General features: G+C 48.2%; 1 protein-coding gene across 1 annotated transcript; it reads left to right on the plus strand.

Moving 5' to 3' along the window:
* Positions 1 to 4,093: 4,093 nt before the first annotated feature.
* On the plus strand, positions 4,094 to 7,379 carry HTR1B (5-hydroxytryptamine receptor 1B). The gene is made up of 2 exons (XM_005434977.3): positions 4,094 to 5,308; positions 6,265 to 7,379. The coding sequence occupies exon 1, from the start codon at positions 4,112 to 4,114 to the stop codon at positions 5,243 to 5,245; it is 1,134 nt and encodes a 377-aa protein (XP_005435034.1). The 5' UTR covers positions 4,094 to 4,111; the 3' UTR covers positions 5,246 to 5,308; positions 6,265 to 7,379.
* The last annotated feature ends 13,171 nt before the right edge of the window (positions 7,380 to 20,550 follow it).

The raw sequence follows: 20,550 nt of genomic DNA on the forward strand, positions 1-20,550 counted from the left end.
GCCCCGTGTTCAAACATATCTCAAGGATCCAAAAGTCAAAACCCACACAACATCATCTGTGGCCAGGACAGATCTGACTGCAGGATGAAGACTTTCTTTCTGGTACCTGTGTTTGTTTCTATGTGTCTTAGGATGAGGACTTTTCCTTTCTGGTGGTTAGGTTTATTTCTATGTGTCTGTTCTCTCTCTAATTTATTTATAAGTCATTGATGACATTTATGCCGTACATGGGCAGTTTGTGATGCAATAAACCAGTAATAGGCTTGGTTTTCATTGCAGTTTCTATATTTGGATATTTTAGTACATCAGAATCTAGATATAAGAAGTATTAACAGTCTTATGCTAGCAGAAAGAAATTAATTTTATGCCTGCCTCGGCACAGAAGCCAAAATCTTCAGGAAATAGGATCTCTTCCCATAAGCATCTTTTCAGATCCAGTTAGGAGAGGGGAAGTAAACTATGAAATGCAAGCTTCAGTGTGACAGTACAGCAGTGAGGTATTATCACATGAACGATCATCTATATGATTCACAATATGTTTCTGACTGGAATTCTGAGACTCCAATATTTAGTGATGATCTAGGTAGAACCTAGTTCCTGCTTTCATCGAGCCTTGGCCCGTGGGAGCCCAGCTGTGACACAGGACTATGTGCAGCCTGGCTGGACAGAGAGGAAGAATCATTTTTCAAAATCTGAGCACCTCTTGCTCTGACACAAATCCTGGGAACCAGTATGCACAGCCTAAAGAGAGCATCAGTTCCTGTGCCTGGGTGGGGACACATCATCTGCGTGGCCCACCAGCAGTGATGCACAGTACCAGGTCCATGAAATTTGGAAGGTAGCTTTACTTTCTTGCTGCAGCTATTCCTAACCCAAGACTGAAGTCCCTGAGAGAAGCATGGGGAATGCTTACTGAATCTGCCTGGGAGGACCAGGTGATCCTTGTGGGAAGTCAAGTGAAGTCACCACAGCTAGACCTGGCACACCCTGTCTGAATGTTTTCCTGACCACTGGCAGCAGTACTACATAACTGAGTAAGAAAAGAGTGAGCACAACAGAAGAAAACAAACAAGGGAGGAGAAAAGCATCTCCCTGCCAAGACAAAGAGGGAAGCGATGAATGATGATTACTGATGAATAATAACCCAGAATTAATGGAGAAGGGCAAGAGCAAAAACTGTGCACAGAACACAAACATTTTATAATGAGGGTAAACACTGACATTAGTAGGGTGGCCAAAACTCATTGCCCATTCACATAGTACTTGTCTGCGTTACATGACAAGGCTGATGGCAGTGGCTAGGGTTGGAACGTTAGCCTTGGAGGCTCTACAATTTTATCAGAAGAACCTTTCCACAAGAGGCAAGCTGTTCCAAAACTGAAGGACTAGGTTTTCCTTTTATTATTAGTGTTTTAAATTTAAATCACCCTCAGCTACATAGCCCTATTTGGGAAGAATCTTGAACTATGGAGGCTCAAGGGCAGCTGCCAACTTAAGCACAACTAAATTAAGCCAGAAATGTTGAGCATAAGTGGATGCAATAGCACACTGTATTAGAAACCAGGATTACAAAATCTTTGCCCATCAAAGGGACGAGAAGAATGTAGATAGCTCTGTATTATTTTTAATGCAATAAAGCCTAGAGGCTCCAACCAATTACCAGACTCCACTGAGCACGAGGCACCACAAAATAAAAACATGGAAACAGACCAAATTCTATCCCAAGCCCTTCTGGGAAAACAGAAAGGCTTACTGACATTTTCTCTTTCTTTCAGTTTGGTGAATATAGGCAAACTTTGACTACCACACTTTTATTAACCCAAGGCAATCTTCTCCCTACCTTGCTTCTTGAGAGTCTAACTAAAAAGCAGATCTGGGACTGATTTTACAAAATCTCAAGCACCGTCACTGCTTTTTTTACCTCAGGGGACCTGCGAATGCTTAGCGCATCCCAACATCAGGGCACCTTGCCCAGTACTGAAATAGGGAGGGAAAGGGTTGTCCCTGCAGGGCCCTGGCTCTCCTTCGGTTCAATGCTTCTTTTCCCAGAGCTTCCTCACCCCTCTGGGCCACTCCAGCCTTCTCTTGCTGTCCTTCCTTTGCATGCGTCCTCGCAGGTTCACCAGTCCCTCTTGCTCAAGGATGACCAACAGAGTGATGTGGCTTCCCACCCTGCCCATGAGCTCCATCTCCCAGGCAGAACAATGCAGTACCTGTCCCTGCGTGTGCCGAGTGGCCCTGTAAGGACAGGGGCACAGGGAAACTGCTCACCTTCTCCGGCCACAGAGGAAACAAGCCAGGGGGAGGTGGCCAAAAGAGGAGTGCTGAGACTCCTCAGGGAGCTGAGGCAGGTAACAAGATGTGCAGGTGTGCACAAACATGCCTGCAGACTTCAAACCTTGCTTCCTCTTTGCTGGGTTTGCCGTGGCATCTTTGGGAGGTTTATTCGAGGGCTGGAGCACAGGCACTTCACTGAGCTTGGAATTACCCTGACCCAGCAAAAAGCAAGCTCGCCCTTCCCTTTCCGTGCAAAACTCTCCTGCGGCTGCGGAGAACAAACGCCGGCAGAAGCTGCAGGATCTGGCCAAATGTGTGCTCCCGGTGCACCTCCTGCCCGACCCCCCCCCCCCCCCGCCGAGCACTGAAGGATCCTGCAGGGCACGTCAGGGCTCTTCAGTCACGGATGTGCGTTTCCAAGCACACCAGGAAAAAAAACGAATAGAAAGAAAAGGGAGGAAAAAAGGGTAAGAAAGCCTAAGCCCAGGAGGCGCTGGATCGCTAGAAGTTCAAGTTCAATAAAGCAGGCGATGTGTCCCGGTGGGACATGCATCCCCCGCGGCAGCGGCACCCGCCGCGCTGCAGCGCGCAGCCCCGTGGCTCCCAGCCCCCAGCCGCCGGCCCGGCCCCGCTGCGCCCCGACCCTGCCCTTCCCCGCCCGCCCGGCTCCGGCTCCGGCACCGGCACCGAGCGGCACCCGCAGCGCCGCCGTCGGAGGGCCCGGGGGGGCACAGCCGCCCCCGCGCGGCCAGCGGGCTCCGTGGGGAGCGGGGCATCGCCCGGCCCCGCGGCGTAGCGGGCACGGCGCTAGAAGGGACGGGGCCAGGCGGAGGATCAGGGGGACGCGCACCCCAAGTGCCGCGGGGCGCCCCGTCGGGCTGCGCCGTTGCGGAGGGCGGCTCCCCCTCCGCGCTGCGGTGGGGCCGAGGCGGGGGCCGAGCCCGGGCTCCTCCTGACGCCTGCGGAGGCAGGGGCGGGGGACGGCGGTAGGGCGGTGCGCGGAGCCGGGCCCCCCCCGTCGGGCGGCGGGTGGGTGCGGGAGGGCGGGCCGGGGGAGGCGGTGGCTCCTCCTCCGCGGGCAGGCGGGCAGCCCGCCCGGGAGCGGCACCGGTTGCTCGGTGCCGGCGGAGCCGCGCCGCGCCGCCCGCTATATAAGGGGCGGCGGCTGCTCACCGCTCCCTCACACCGGCCCCTGCCCGTGGCCGCCGGCGCTGGGCCGAGGCCGGGCCCCGACAGCATGGCCCGCGGCGGGGCACCATGGGAGGTGGTCTCCCCCCCTGCCTCCCGCGGACCCTCCTCTTCCTCCTCCTCCTCCTCCTGCTCCTCCCGCACCCGCGGCGGCGGCTGCAAACTTGCTGCGGCGGGCTGCGTGTGAAGGCAGGGCCCGGCGGGGCGGCTCCGCTGCCCTCGCAGCCCCCGCCGTCGCACCCGCAGCCCGGGGGGCGAGGCCGCTTCCCGCGGGCATGCGGCGCCGCCGCTGCCGCTGCGCCCGTCGAGACGCGGTGCGGAGCCGCGGGCGGCGGGGCTGCGCCTAGGGGTGGCCGGGGCGGGAGCCCCATGCCCGGGGCTGGCGCTCGGCGGGGAGGCGGCGGGGAAATGAGCTGGCGGGGCGAGCGGGCACGCCTGGCCCCGGGTTTGCCCGGCTCCCTTGCCCGCGGGGCGTGAGGCTCCGCGGAGCCCGCTCGGTGCTCCCGGAAGGGCGGGCGGGAGGTGGTGCCGGCGCGGGGATGCTGCAGCCCTCCCCCGGCGCCGACGGGGTCCTGCCGGGGTAGCGGCCCCGCCGTGCCGCGCCGCGCCGAGCCCCGCCGTCTGCGGGGGCGGCGGCCGCGGAGGGATGGAGCCGGCCGGCCCCTGCCAGGCGCCGCTGCTCCCCGCCAACGATTCTTACCGAAACTGCAGCGCCAAGGAAGGGATCTACCAGGATGCCACCCCCCTCTCCGGGAAGATCGTGCTCGCCGTCGTCCTGGCGCTCGTCACCCTGGCCACGGTGCTCTCCAACGCCTTTGTCATCGCCACGGTCTACCAGACGAGGAAACTCCACACGCCGGCCAACTATCTCATCGCCTCGCTGGCCGTCACCGACCTCCTCGTCTCCATCCTCGTCATGCCCATCAGCACCATGTACACTGTGACCGGCAAGTGGACGCTGGGCCAGGTCGTCTGCGATATCTGGCTGTCCTCGGACATCACCTGTTGCACGGCGTCCATCCTGCACCTCTGTGTCATCGCCCTGGACCGCTACTGGGCGATCACCGACGCCGTCGAGTACTCCACGAAACGGACTCCCAAGCGGGCAGCCGGCATGATCGCTCTGGTGTGGGTCTTCTCCATCTGCATCTCCATGCCCCCTTTGTTTTGGCGGCAGGCAAAGGCCGAGGAAGCTTCTCGCTGTGCGGTGAACACGGACCACGTCCTCTACACCGTGTACTCCACGGTGGGAGCCTTCTACTTCCCCACTCTGCTGCTGATAGCCCTCTACGGGAGGATCTACGTGGAAGCCAGATCGCGGATTTTGAAGCAGACGCCAAAGAAAGCGGGTAAAAGACTAACGCGGGCTCAGTTAATCACGGACTCCCCGGGCTCGTCCTCCTCCGTCACGTCCATAAACTCCAAGGCCCCCGAGGGATCCAGCGAGACGGGCTCTCCCGTGTACATGAACCAGGTGAAGGTGAAGGTCTCGGATGCTCTGTTGGAGAAGAAGAAGCTCACAGCCGCTAGAGAGCGGAAAGCTACAAAGACTTTAGGGATTATTTTAGGAGCCTTCATCGTCTGTTGGCTGCCCTTTTTCATCATCAGCCTGGTGTTGCCTATTTGCAAGGACGCTTGCTGGTTCCACATGGCCATCTTTGACTTTTTCACGTGGCTTGGATATCTCAACTCCCTCATCAACCCCATCATCTATACCATGTCTAACGAAGACTTCAAACAAGCTTTCCACAAACTCATACGTTTCCGATGCACAAGCTGAACATTTTGAATGTGATGTGTTCTGCGGGGCTGCCCCCATGCACGCCCGTGCCCGACGCCACAGGTAGGTGCGCGCCCCCGCCCCGGCGAGCCGCGGTGCTCGGGGCGGGAGGGCTTGGGGGGAGGGGGGGAGCGGGAGCTGGGGGGGGGGAGGAGGCGGGACCCCCCGATTTGCTGGTGTGCAGCCCCTTTGCAAGCGGCGGCGAACAGCGGCGATGCTGCACGCTCCTGGCATTTCAGTGTGTGTGTGGTTTCTCCCCCCCCCCCCCCCCCCCCCCCCCCAGCTCGCGGGGAGTGACTCACGGCAATCTGCTTTTTATTCCACCGATTAAACGAATCTGCCTCCATTTCGTATGCTAATGCCCGTGTTTAGACCAATTAGTGCTAAACGGCACTTGCTTTCCAACCCGGCTGCCGAGCGCCGGGCCGGGGCACGGCCCCCCTGCCGTGCCAGCGCCCCCCGGTGCCGCCCCCCCCCCCCCCGCCCCCGGCAGCGAGTCGGATGCAGCCCTGTCTCCAGCTCGCGTTTGGTTTTTTTATTTATTTTGTGGTTTTTTCGGGTTGTTTGGTGGGTTTGTCTTTTGTTCTGTTTGTTTGTTGGGGTTTTTCTTCCTTGCTTGGGTGTGGTGTGGTTTTTTTTTTCCCCTGGGTTTTGGTGGTGCTTTTTGTTTGGGTGTTTTGTTGGTTTTTTTTTTTTTTGGAAACTAAGGAAGATAGGACAGGCCCCAGGTTAAGGCTGCTTGTAAAGTTCAGCCTACTTTCTGGCCTCCTTACGGCTCCGGCTGCTCCTGATGGAAGCAGAGCCGGCGGGGAGCGGGCATCCCGAGAGGAAAGCTGCCTCTTGGCCACCGTGGAGGACTCGACACCTCTCCGTTTCTCTTCGCAGGCGAAAGGCAGCGCCTCGCCGCGCCTCTGGCAAAAGCGGCTGCCAGCTCTTTGCTGAACTCAGCGCCACGTTCTGTACTTGCCTTTGTTGTGATACTTTAATAATTCTGCCAATCTTTTGCTTTTTGTCTGCAGAATCAAGTTGCTATTGTAAAGACCCACTGCTTGAAACTTCCCCAAGCCCAGTTGCCAGACTCATGATGCTGCAAAAACGTCAATACATACTGCCACCAAACTGCTCAGCTCTGCATTTCAGTGTAATGACTTTGGCAGAGATGCTGTTCCAATAGTCACGCAGATCAGTTGCAAAAAAAGAGGGCAGCCTCGAATCAAGGTCTATAATTCATCTGGACTGAAGAAAAAGTTTGAGAGTAAACTCCATTTATTTTGCAGGCTTAACTTCTTAATTTGTTCTCCGGCCGGTTGTAGGGGTGTGCACAAGAGCACAGTTGTCTCTGTCTGTGTTGGTAGCATAGTTGTACTTCTGCACACCTGTAATTTCTTTCTTTCAGTGGAAAGAGTTGCTCCCCTCACTTATGAGGCCAAGAGGAGAAAAAAGAAGCATTTAAAATAGGAGCATTCACAGTAAATTCTGTAAATGACTCCTTCAGCTGAACATGTGTGAGAAGTGACAGTGTGCAAAAGTTAGTGTTTCAAAACAATAGCAAATGCTGTAGAAACAAGACTTGTAGACCTGTTCAACTGCACTGCATATCTGTAGTCTGTCCTCATAGTTGCCTTTATGAAATAAATACTTCTTGCTTCTACTCTGTAACACAAGAGCAGAAATCAAGAAGTCCAATGACCTCTTCCATAAACCAGCTGGGAGTAGAAGTAGCAGTTTGATGTTGTAACCATGTTTTCCATTTTGTGTCAGTTGCACACCCTTACTGCATGAACCACTGCGAAATTTAGAATTCTCTAAGTAATTACATTATTTAGTGTATTTCGTAAAGTGAAGTTCTCTTCTAATCTCTTTCAGAAGAGATATATCACCTGCAAAATAAATACCCATGAATCATGAATTAACTGATGCTAGTGAAACTACTCTCGTCCCAACTTCCCTCTTTTTTTTTTTTTTTTTTTTCTCCTTCTCTGATCAGACCTTAAGACAGGTCTATGCCTATTCAGCAGTCGAAGTTAGAGTTTTGGAATATGGTCCACCTGCTGTGATAGAACTGCATTGATTGTTCTTCCTATGTGTAAATGAAAATGAGTATAAACAATAAAATGCTTTACTGTGTTCTCAAGAGTGGTAGCAATTGTGTGACTGAAAGGACTATTTATTGGCTTACCTGGTTTCTCAGTATTGACTTTTTGGGTAAGGCTGATTTGATGAGTCACTCAAAGCGGTTGATGAAGGCTGAAATGGAAAGCTTTGATCAGTGGTCAGATTTTTAACAGGCAGATTTGCTTTCATCCTGACCAGTACTGTTAGGTATAATTCTTACTACTTTGATATAATCCTAGATTAAATTTTTAGGTGTGTTTTACAAATATTTTTTTCTTACTCTAACTCCAAACAAAACTTATTTTAGCACTTAGATACTGCAATCGTTTTCTTGTAAAACTATGCATGTATTCTAGATGGGGGCTATTATCAAGATTGGAAAAATCTTACATGATTGATCTACTTGTTATTCTTCAGTGAATCATTCAAGTAATAAGGATTTATCTAATTGAATAGTAAAGAAAGGCACCTGACCCTCTAGGCCTCTGAAACTCCCATTGGCTGTAAAGAGGAAGACATGGTCACGAGCAGGAAAGAAGTCTCAAGATACAAATTAAAGTAGTGGGAAATAAACACTTTCAGTAATTTGAAGAAATCCAGAAAAGCCTAAAAATTGCATACCTTTAAAAAAAATATATCTCTCTACTATACTATGCTTCTAGAAAGTACCCTCTCAAACTATTACAGACAAATGTGATTGGAGGAATTTTCTAACACACTATCATATTTAAGTGCTTATGTTCCTTCAAAATTTTAGTTTTTTGCATATATGAAGTGAAAAAAGCAAGGAAGATGCCATTAAACAATGCTTAAGCTATTCTTGTTTGTGGTTTTCCAATCTTGAAGAATTAATTTTGTTGACTCCAAATTCTCCGTGAAATCACTGGGCTTCTTACGTGTCTAAAAAATGGAGAATGAAACCGTAAAATGAGTATTTTCAGCATTGCCACAGAGAATCAAGCCTTCTGTCAGTTTTACAAAGTTACGTGACTTGGAGAGCAAGAGTTTCAGGAGTTGGACTTTCCTAGTCCTCACATGGCTGGAGTATACCTTCATCTTCAGCAGCTGGCAGCAAATATTCCTGGCTCCCTGTTGTGATGTGTGGATTTTGCCGAGAAGCTAGTTCATCAGGAAATTATCCTTCCAAGTTTATGCTGAGGCTCTGAACTTTCTGCACAAACAAGCGTTTCAGGTAACCATGCTCACTGTTGGGAAGACAGTCGGTGTGAGGGCTGCGCTGAGTGACTTGGGGCTAGAGGAGAGGAAGCTAACTGGAGCCCTGCTGAGATACCTGCTAGTTAAAGGCTTTGTGTTACCCCAGCAGCAGCATCTAGTTCAGAAAAACGTTCCTGCAGGGAGATAGGTAGAGTGAGGACATGCATCTGTTCAGAGCGAAAGAGAAGAAATGTAGGGCAAACATCACTCAGTGCTGGAAAATATAAATATGTAAAACGTGTTCTAAGATTCATGTAGTGTGGTTTTGGACAGGAAAGGTGGCCCTCGCGAGCTTCAGCTCTTTGTGACTGGCAGAGTATGTCCTGGTTGAACTTAGGTTTTAAAAGATGTTAGGGTTCAGGGATGTGGTGGTGAGGTTTTGACTCTGGAGAGATCTGAGGACGTTGCCCTCCTGCTTCTTCACTCCCTTGCTGCGCTTGCTTACTGTGCTGTGCCTCTGGAAGGATGGAGCATCTGAAGTTTTCAGTAGGAGAGGGCTGTCCTGTCCACCGTGTATCCTGTACACCGTGTATCTGGGCTCAGAGGACCCCGACTCCTGCCCTTGTTTTGTCACGGGAACCTCTTCATGACTGCAGGTAAACTCCAAAGGTGCCTAAGCCCATGCTGTTTCAGTCTTTCATTACAGAAGCAGCACGGCTTCCTCTTACCTATTTGTTGCGTCGGGTTCAGACACTGTTAAATGGTGTTGTTGAGACAAATCTCTCCTGAGTGCTGAGATCTGAAGCTGATCACACATTTGCAAACCTCATGCTTCCCATGTTTCATGGTAAGGGATGCGTGGATGATAGTGTTGCTGACTGCAAGCGCTGCGAGACATATGACTGTTCAACAGTATCTGCAGTTGTGGGAACAGCTGTGTGCAGCCCCATAGCTGCACTATATTCCTAGTATGCCTCAATTTTTCTTGAGGCATTTCTCACTTCTCCAGGTAACAAAACACAGATGCAGAATATAGAAAATGAGACGGGCAATCCCTTGCAGTGAACCTTCATACAGCCATGCGGCAGCCTACAAAGTTCTACCTCCTCTGCATGCGTAACAAGAAAATGCCTTGACTGATGTGCCAAGGCTCCATGGGACAAAAGGGATTTCAGCTAACGTTCTGGATATTTATACCATATTCACTGCCACAGCACAGCGTTTGAGGAAGCTGGTCTGGCCTTTAGCCTCCAGCAAGGCCACGTAGAGTAGGGATGAGAGTTAACAGCCCATTTGGAGTAGCCAATTTCCACCCTCCTCTGCCTCTGCCTGCAAAAAGCCAATCTGACTTCCATTAGCAGAGCATTCCCATGGCTTTATGGTTTACAGTTGCTGCTTCCATGCTCTTTTGCTCAGAAAGCACTGGATATTGTCGGAAGTAAGCACTTTTACCTGAAAATCCAGCCCAGTCTCAAGCTATTTTTTCAGGGAATAAAATGGCAAAAACAAGGAGTAGCAGCAGTGGAGAACAATCATTATGATTTGCAGCAGCAAAGTGTAAGCAGTGTGGCTGAGGGCAACTCTGTATGCAAATGATGAAATCCTATTCAAACTGAAATGTAGCAGAGACTGAAGAACAGGTTTCTCCACCAAAGAGAGCCTGTAGCAAAGAGGGCCAGGGAGTCCTCCAAAATCTCCAAGCCTTGACCTGGCTTTAAGGAAAAAACCTCAGGGTTACAACTCCTGGGTCTCAGGACCACAGCAGGCAGGTGGGCAAACAGTTTCGGAGAGAAGCAGCACACCCAGAGACATGTAGGAACGTTACAGGTGTGCATTTATTCAGTAAAGTGGATGCTAACTTCATTTCATGTGTTAGGAACCCTTCTGTGTTTAGGGGAGTGACACGTATTTGAGATATATCCTTAAAAACCTGTCTACATCAGGACAGAAAGGTTTGTGGTTCATATGAAGAGGCTTTTTACATACTCCAACAATTAGTACCTAAAACTAAATACAGATGCAGTTTTAAGTGAACTGTCCTGCAGCAGTGAGTCTGGCCAATAATAATAATGGGCATGAGACATTTAAGCCCAGAATAATCATATAGAAAAGGAAGCAGAAAATGAAACCTTTTAATCAATCACATATTAAGCTTGAAAGATGTAATATAACAGGCAACTCAATAGGTGAGGTGAAGAGGAGATCCACAGGATATCAAATTTACAATATAGAGATCAAAATCTCTTACCGAGTCATTTTCAGGAGCTGCGGAAAGAAAATCTTTGCTGTTCTTCTCCAAGATCAAACTCCTTGCAGTCACCCTTATAAAGGAATAAGACTTTTTTATTGTCTTTATACAAATAATACTTTGAAGGCTACAAAATAGATTTCATGGCTGCAGGGCTTTCACTGAGTTATCATATGTTCTGTCTTTTAGGCTGAATGGTCACAGAAAAACAGGAAAGGCAGGAGCAAGGGACGATTATGTAAAATAACTCCTTTTCGTCATCTTTCCTTATACAGAACCAAGGCAAAAACTAGAATAACAGGAAAAAACCAAGATCTGGAAAATTCAGGCATTAATGAGGTTACATTATATTTCAGGAACATGTTTGAGGTAGAACAGGACAAAAATAAAAACATTTCCAGAATCCAGAGAAGTGGAAATGAAATTAGACATTTCCTTCCATCCACATACCTCAGGGGTTCCACAATCCTAATATTGGTTTCATAATGCCATTTCTAAAAATCTTGATATTCCCAGATATGTTGAAATTAACATTTATTAATGCATTCATAGCTGCTTTTATATTAAGGCATACTCTTCCCGAGCTTATTCACTCTTTTTCCTGTAGATTTCAATTTTCAATTACTTTGTGCTCTTTTCTACCTGTGCACTGTGTTTAGAATAGGAATCTCATTTGCACCCAGCCCTCTAAAATCCAGTCCCTGAAAAGATGAGAAACATTGTTTTCAAAAGGAACGTTAGAATTACTACATTTAAGAGAGGAAGTGCAAAAAGACCCAAGCAACGTCCCTGTTCCCTATCTACAGGAGAAGGCTGTCCTTCCCTGAACTCCTTTCCTGGAAAAATCTGCTGTAGATTTGAAAGACACAGATATGACATAAGCCAGACCATAAACCAGGCAGACATACAGAACAGCCAGGTGCCTGGGCAGCAGAAGGAAAGCATCAGTGCTAAGCTCGTACTCGGATGGGTCTCTCTCTGACCCACAAGGGACATACCAAACCTCTGCATTTACTGGAGTCCAGAAAGATTCAAAGGATCCGCCAGGGAGCGAAGGGCGAGAAGAGCTTCAGGAGTAGTTTATAGGCAAGAGATGGTGCAGCTCTCGCTCCCCCGGGGCTGGGTGGCCCTGGCTCAAGGCAGCTCAGGCACCAGAGCCACATGGCCGTGGATCTGGCTGCTGGGAGGGGTGTGTTAGGGGAGCCGAATCCAGTAGCCTGGTAGAGGTGAGGCTGCACAGCGCCATGCCCCAGACCCAGCCAGCAGTGAGGCTGGGCGTGTGTTCCCAGGTACATGTATACACGTGTGCAACACATATGTACACATTGCCAGCCTCACAGACAGATCCACGCGGTGCTCACACCAACACAAACAGCCCTGATGCCCTCATAGTGCTTGCCTCTCTGGCTAATAAGGATGGAGGTCCACTAGTAAGAATATATACATATAGGTATATATATATACATATGTACAAAGTGGATCCTTCCAGCAGCTGGGATCAGACACTGGATCCCAGCATCCACAGTCGTTTGTACCTGGACATATAAGCCCCCAGTTCTGTAGCCCCACTCCAGCTGCTGGTATAGACCATCGTACACACAGGCACACGTGCATGCGTGCACGTACACCCACTGAGGATGCTGCAGTAGGGTGTGCATGCGTGCGCACACGCACACACACACACATGCCTGGCTGCCACGACACTTCACCAACTGTCCAGCTACTCTGACTTGAATTTCGCGAGTTATCACACACTCACTCTTGCTAGTATCTCCAGTTTTTGCACCACAGACATGCAGCCCCTCGCACTCATGATCCCACTGCAGTTAGTGGCTCTTAGACCTCCAGCCGCACACATGCACACAAAATCCTCACCCAGGAAAAGTTAGGAACAGAGTTTAGTAAGAAGACACAACAAGACTGCACTGATCAGGCACAAGGTATGTCCAGGCAACCACACCAACCAGCCTTGTTTACACAGGGCCAGCCCCTTTTATCCCTTTATCACTCCATCATGTCATTTGTTCCTACACTTATTCCTCCCCAAACCACCTTGAGCCCTCCCTTTCCCCACCTCTGGTTCCTCCACTAAACATCCCACCATAAGTCTTCTGCTATCCCTAAATGCTCTCCCCTTGAATCTCACAATGTGTCCCATGCCCATAGGTAGTAGTCTCCCGCGATTCAAAAGATGCTCCTGTTGACTCATCGTGATGGGTTTCATGCCTGGACATGGGCTGAGGCTCCCCTGGGACAACTTTGAGAAGGACCTAGACTGGCTCTACCTTCCTCAGTTCTTAATTTGTATCCCCCAGAACCACCTGCTGTTGTGCCCTGAGCTCTTCTGGGCTTGCGGAGATGGGCCTTTGGTGGCCCTTTGGCCCTTCTGCGATGGGTCTGGGAGGAGCTGAGGGAGGGTGTTATCTGGCTTCCCCCACCTGCCATTACCTCTGTGTGCCTTTGTAGGGTGCAGATAAGCTTTTTAACATGTAACCTAACATTTTATCTCTTTCCAGAAAAATTGAGAAGGGATATAGCTGGCAGCCACTATTCCAGATTTTGGAAGCCTAAATGCCTAATATAGATTAAACTAATTAGAATTTCAGAAACTGCCCATCAAACTATAGCAAGAGCATTACAAAAATATGCTGTGAAGTCTTCATGCTGAAGGAATGAATAGATAACCATAGACTAAGTGTGATTATTCAGATGTCCACTAAGCAATCTTGAACAGCTCACAAACAAGTATTTCAGAGCTATTCTCTGTTTCAGGACCTTGAAGAATAACAGTATCTGTGTGTTATATCAGAGCTAGATCTTATCCATCCCAAGTTTAGATCTTACATATCAGACAGTTCTGAAGTGCCTTGGTGCAAGCTTTCTGCACTTTGATGATTTCCACACTAATGGAAAAGATGATCGAAGAAGTCATCATGGTAAGTTAATCAGTCTCTTTCATTTATATAATTGTGCTTTGGCTAAAATTTTAACAGAAGCTACCACTGAAGATTGCCAATAAGGCACTGGACAAGTATTGGTGCCCAGACAATATACTCACATACCTAAGCATACTTCTGAGCAGTATGTTTACATATAACTAAATCAAATTACCAATAAATTCCTTGTTTTCAGAGTAAGAGGTGATCTCTGAAGTCTGTCATTCAGGGCCTCACAGGAACCCTGGGGAGAGGCACTGTCCTCCTCTTGGATGACAGCTGAGTCCCACAGATGTGCATGAGACATAGACTGGTCAACATTTTCACTAGGCAGGTTGGAAAACAAGTGAGCAAAGGTGAGTGATGCTAAAAAGGGCAAATAATCCCACCAATGAATGCACAATGAAATCACAAAAAGACTTCTTCTTTTAGACACACTGAGGACACTGTTCTGTGAAAACAACTGCAGTCAGAGAAGCAGACAAAAGATGGCACATAGAAAACAAGGCAGAAGACAGCATTGTTTCATCTTGTAAATTCCTGTGTCCTGCATCCTGCATACTATGAGAATATGGTATACTATACTATTCAGACCTGCCTCTGAAATAATACAGTAGAACTAGAAAACAGTCAGGAAAAAAGAGTGTTATCAGGGTGTGTCTGAAGCCTCTTTCGGACGCAAGCAATCCGGCACTTCTTCCTCTTTGCACTATGCGAGGACAACTCAACAGCAAGGCAAGGGAGAGCAGGCACGTTCAGAGTGCCACCGTTATTGTAGGAAACAACACATTTCTAAATGCAGTGCTGCTCGGTCTGATTCCACCGTGCCTGAAAATCCCCAGGAAGCATTTCTGATGCTTTTCTTGTTTCCAGTTGTATCAAGGAATGTTGATTCCCCAGCCCGTGACCCCTAGCTATTCTGCTAGTTTCCCGGCCACGACTCCTCTACTAGGTGTTAATTTGCAGCTAAAAAGGGACACTGAGTGGTGCAATAATGATTGCATTCAAAGGAAGCATCACACAGGTCTTTCAGTGTGGGCATCCAATGAACGAGGTTTCTGGAGCTGGTGGACAGCTTTGAAAATCTGGGGCCCAATTCCTGATGCTCTGGATTGTTGAGTGGGTCTCTACACATACAGAAGAACTGAATATTTGAAAAAAATGATCATCCTACAATTTCACGGAACTGGGAACTTCAGGGTGTTGTAAGGAAAGAAGGCTCACACATGCTTCTCTGTATTCTTCCTCATATATACAATTCGAGGGCATTAGCTTTCATTTATGAAGGAAGGTTTTTATCTCCTCTGTCTTTAATTAAATCACTGGTTCATAAATTGGCATTGCTATAACTCAGCTTCACAGAAAGCAGCTGGGTGTCAACACCCTGTAGGATACCCTTGCCCAACTAGTCTTTTAAACTCTTGTACTTATTTCAATTAAATAAGAGTTAATAGTTCTGGGAGTATTACATTTTGCTATAGGAACAGTGAACTGATTTCTGCCCGAATGACAGGTTTCAGTCACACCCTTCAGTTACAGTACACAAAATATTCTGAGAGTTTTGTCAGCAGACATAATTGAGTTCCTTTAATCAGGCTTAGAGAAAGATCCTAAAGGGATTCCACCAGGCTTCTTCCAAGCTGCGTGGCTACTAATTTGTTTAATAGAAGGAGGTTCTTCACATTCTTTCAACTTCCTTTATATATGGGATTTTTGCCTGAGGAATGTATGTGGATTAAATCCTTGAATTGGCTAGAGACAATACTCCTGCTTAAAGGGTGAGAATTCAGACCCATCCTTAAAAAGACAGTAAAAAGAACAAACCAGTGTTTCCCGTTGCATTTAATGAAGCAGTTGTTCCTAAGCAGAGGAGCAGCCCTGGGGTCTGTATAGCTGCAGATTAGTTTTATAAGAAAAAAGTGACATTTTAAATGCTTTTAAAGTAATCTTAAGTGTTCTTTTCAGTTGTTTGAAAAGCTGAAATTTTCCAACACACCTTTTTCAAACTCAGGCTTTGTACCCTTCCCTTTCCAAATGTCTTATGTATTCCTAAAAAATTGGTTATGAAACCAAAAATTATAGGAAAGGAATATCAAAAAGGACGGTCAATACTGGCAAGAAAAATGGTATATTCTCTAAAAGATCACCTGAATGTGGCAGTAGCTCTTTTTCTGAGGGACCTGCATTTATCAACATGAGTGCTTCTAAATCCCAAGGAAAACTTTCAGGGCTAAAAGACTCATTTAGCTCAAGACTTCACATTCTCTGATCTACTAGATTAGTAAAGAAGTACAGTTTTTCAGTACTGTTGCAGAGCTCATGTTGGCAAGTATTGATTTCCTTTAATATCTGAGATTACTGTAATTTTGCTTTCATGTAATGCATAAAAGGCTGCTGGAGGGAGTGGAGGGGATACCAGTCCCTTTGGCGGAGGGACCATGTGCTCCATTTGTGACCAAGCATCACTATTTGCTAACGATTTTAGGCCTGTGACTGCCGGTAAACAATGATATTACAGCTGTAAGTCAGTCAGCTTTCTGGCCAGAAAGCTGTGGACTTTCAGGAGTAAACCCAGTCATACATGTCCATCAGTTGCACTTGGTCTATGCGTTACACACCACAAAGGGGATGACTTGACTGCTCAGCCAGCCAGCTCACTTTGCTGAGTGGGACTGCTGGAGTTCAGGATCTGGTCCACAGAGCCAGGCAGCCCCACACAAGGCTGGGAAGGTCCTATGAAGTGCTGTCAGGGGCTGCAGTGGGACTGAGGGGGCTACTCTCCTGCCCCCTGCCATGGTAGCCCATCTTGGGTCAGCAGGGGTGCCTGAGATGGCTCCTGCTGCTGCTGAAGAAGAGGTGTGACCAGCTCCCATTTCCCAAAAAGAGAGGCACAGGGATTTGGGAAAGGAGCTGGCAAGCAGCCCAGGAGTAAGGAAGGTAGGGGAAAATGCTTTTTCCTTCATCAAGTCAGCATCTGGCAGAGGCAGGGCAGGGTGCCTGTCTGAAGGACAGCTGATGTTTAGTACCAGCCACGTGTTTGAGTGTCTGGACACTTATTTCATGATGTTTTCATCTAAAGAAACAATAGATAAATAAATACATTTTTATTGCCTGACCTCTGTGAGCATCTTAACAGCTTGTTTTCCCATCCTCGCTGCATATAAGAAGTTTCATGAATTTAATTTTTCCTTGAAACGCTGAAATTCAGTGCAAGGCAATCTCTCAGCATAACTGCTGAGACCAGCTGCCCCAGGGAAAACCATTTTTGTTCTGCTCTCTGTGTTTAATCACTCTTCACCTTCACAAGGAGAGCTGAGGCTTTGCTAGCCCCAGTGGTTGCCCACGCTGTATTTTGCAGTGCTGCTCCCCTGCACCAAGCCATGTCACCCACCACAGCACCTGCCTCACGGGCACTGCCCCACACCATGGCTGCCCCAGGCCCTGTAGCAGTGTGCTGCCCAAGAGGGAATAACGAGTGGATGTAGGAGCAGAAGAAAGTCTGGGTTGGTCTTGACCTGGATGTAGGAGCAGAAGAAAGTCTGGGTTGGTCTTGACCTATTAAGTGTCCCTGAGTTACTCTGTGCCTTAGACCCTCTCTGTTAAGAAAGACAATGATGCTGATCTTCTTCCTTTGCAGAAAAAAAAAAAAAGCATTATTATCGTCCTATACTCTTCAGAACATGTTTGTGCCAGTCCTAGGAGAGACGATTTCCAAGAGAGTAGGAATTCGTCAGAGTACTCACATGATTTGGCCCTTAGTGTTTCAGAAGCAAAATGATGACAGTTGCAGCCTCCCACCCCATGCTCAGTTGCAGAAAACGTGATACAGGATGACAGACAGGATTTTTAATCCTTTTGGCTCTCAGATGGTGGCGTTGTCTTCTGGCCTGTTGCAGGCCAGTCCTAAAGGTTCAGAACCCACATTGCTCTTTTCAGTTCCTATAACATCCCTCTTTTTTTGTATCTGAGAGTGAATTCTCTGCCATGAGCTGCCTTTTTCCATGTTTCAGGATACAGTGCAAAATGATGCTGAGAGCAGCTGGTGATTTACCTACAGTGTGACAGAGAAATAGCAAAATACAGGTGATATCAGAACCCAGACCTGTGCGGATTTATGTATCCTTACTGCACAAAGTGACAGAAAACACAGGCCTGCTTCATTACCAGGAAGAGCAGTCTGCCGGTCCTCTAGCTTGCAACTCCATGGCACTGCCACCAACCTTCAGGTGTGAGTGCCATATGCTGTCTCAGGGCTTCTGGGGTCTGTGCACACTCTCGTCTACGTTGCTGTGTGCTACAGAGCTTTCATAACTATGTTTCCTCTGTTGCCAGCTCTCAAATCATCCTTAAAGTGTCCCAGGATCCTGATTTTGAGGAATGGAAAAGCTGGAGGGATAAAATGTGTTGCCATTAGAGTTACCTTTAAAACTCTTTCAGTCAAGTTAAAAAAAAAACAACCCAGAATTATTTTTATACATATGTCAACCTTAGACAATAGAGTGAAAGAAGCTTCACAAGAATGCATGCATGCAGAAGTGCAAAGAAATAGTTCCACATGTACCAGCCACTTCTGTTAGCTTTAGCACTCTTCCTCACCTTGCACATTTCAGCCAGGAGTCTCACAACCATTCTTGCTGAGGGCTGTGATCTACTTGCCTTTTGTCAAACTCCAGAAGTCTCAGGTCCCACTTTTCATTTGTGTTCCAGACATGGATCTAGACTTTGCAGTCAGATCTAACTCTTTGGAGTTAGACGAGTGCCTGTCATTCCCAGCAGTTGCTTGATCTCCAACTCAGCCAGGAAAGAGTCCTGACTCCCTTGTTACTTCCTGACAAAACTATTATCTATTCCCTCTAGCTTTGTAAGTGCTACTCTCTTTTGGTTACTGAGCTGGTGTAGTTCTTTGCTTGGTCTAGAGAGTAAGTAAAGACAGTTCACTGGGACTTCTGTGCTTGAGTAAACCACTAATGAGTCATGAATCCACTGAGAGTACGTCCTATTCAATAGGGTAGCCTGGAGAAGGAAGCCTTTTCATTCATTGATCCTTATTTTTCATATATATACATCAACCATCATACTGTGCACAAACAAAACTTGATATGGTAGAAGAAAATCCATGCAACCAAAAACATGCAGATGGATTTGCATTACTCACATTGTTAGCTATTTTTATTCATTCAGCATTAGACCAATAGATCTAAGATGTACCTATAATATTTCCGGTATTCATTGGTTTACATACATGCTTAAAACTGGTTGTTAAACAGGCAGGCTGAATGTCTTAATTGAGGGATACTGTGGCAATCTTAGAAGATTTGGGAGGACAGGTGGGAAGAAAGTAAAGTAATTCCTTTTTCCTCAGTATTGTGTGGCATCACTCACAAGCAAGAAGGAGGAAAGCTTTCTTCCAGAGATGAGACATTCTGCTTTGAGATGAGTCAGAAAGGGGCTCTCAGCCTTTGTCCTGTGCTCTTCCATGCCCAAGTGGGTGTGAGTGTGTGGAAGGAAGGCCTGTGCCAGATGTAAGAACCGTCATGACAAAATCATCCCATTTTAACTCATTAGCAGCAGATAAGTTTCCAACTACACCTAAGAGAATATGATGTACAGCATAGCTCCTGTTGAATTCACTCAGGGAGAACATGTATTGTTAAGTGTAATCGTAATGATGCCATTATCGTTTTATATTTTGCAACTTCATTCCATTCTGAAAACCTATGTTTCTCAAGTAACTTTCTTTTAATCTATAATCTTGTCTAACAATAAATCTGGCTAGTTATCTGACATATAGCAAAGCATTCCTTACCCCAGCTCGTTACAAATCTTAGAACTGTGGCACTGGACACCTTGAAAAACTGCCAAGTTACCCAATATATTATGTTTCTCTTATCTAAAGATAAATCCCCACAGATGTTCCATAGCAGTTTATCATGAGAATAAGGAGAGGAAGAAATGTTTTCTTGGGAGCAATAATCACAGAATGGTCGGGGTTGGAAGGGACCTCTGGAGATCATCTAGTCCAACTCCCTGCTAAAGCAGGTTCTCCTAGAGCAGGATGCACAGAGTCATCCAGGCAGGTTTTGAATGTCTCCAGAGAAGGAGACCCCCCGCCTCTCTGGGCAGCCTCTCCCCATGCTCCATCACTCCTCAAGTAAAGAAGTTCTTCCTTATGTTCAGATGGAACTGCCTGTGTTGCAGTTTGTGCCCGTTGCCCCTTGTCCTGTAGCTGGGCACCACTGAAAGGAGCCTGGCCCCATTCTCTTGACACTCACCCTTAGGATATTAGTGGACATTGATCAGATCCCCCCTCAGTTTTCTCCTCTCCAGGCTACACAGCCCCGGCTCTCTCAGCCTTTGCTCAGAAGGGAGATGCTCCAGTCCCCTCATCACCTTGGTATCCGCCCCCCCCCCCCCCCCCCCCCCCCCCCCCGGGCCCTCTCCAGCAGTTCCCTGTCTCTCTTGAACTGGGGAGCCCAGAACTGGACAGGGCTCCAGGTGCAGCTTCACCAGGGCAGAGCAGAGGGGGACGATAACTTCCCTCGACCTGCTGGCCATGCTGCTCCCAATGCCCCCCAGGGTCCTCTTGCCCTTCTTGGCCACCGGGACACACAGCTGGCTCGTGGGCAGCTTGCTGTCCCCCAGAACCCCCAGGCCCTTCTCCGCAGAGCTGCCTTCCAGCAGGTCACCCCTGGCCTGTGCTGGTGCATGGGGTTGTCCCTCCCCAGGTGCAGGACCTTACACTTGCCTTTGTTGAGCTTCATTAGGTTCCTCTCCTCCCAGCTCTCCAGCCTGTCCATGTCTCTCTGAGTGGCAGCGCAGCCTCCTGGGGTATCAGCCACTCCTCCCAGCTT

The sequence above is a fragment of the Falco cherrug genome, chromosome 6 (genome assembly GCF_023634085.1).
Source record: "Falco cherrug isolate bFalChe1 chromosome 6, bFalChe1.pri, whole genome shotgun sequence".
In the NCBI taxonomy this organism is placed as follows: domain Eukaryota; kingdom Metazoa; phylum Chordata; class Aves; order Falconiformes; family Falconidae; genus Falco; species Falco cherrug.

What these genes read in the sequence shown, in the direction of transcription:
- HTR1B (XM_005434977.3), top strand. Translation starts at nt 4,112, where the DNA reads ATGGAGCCGGCCGGCCCCTGCCAGGCGCCGCTGCTCCCCGCCAACGAT.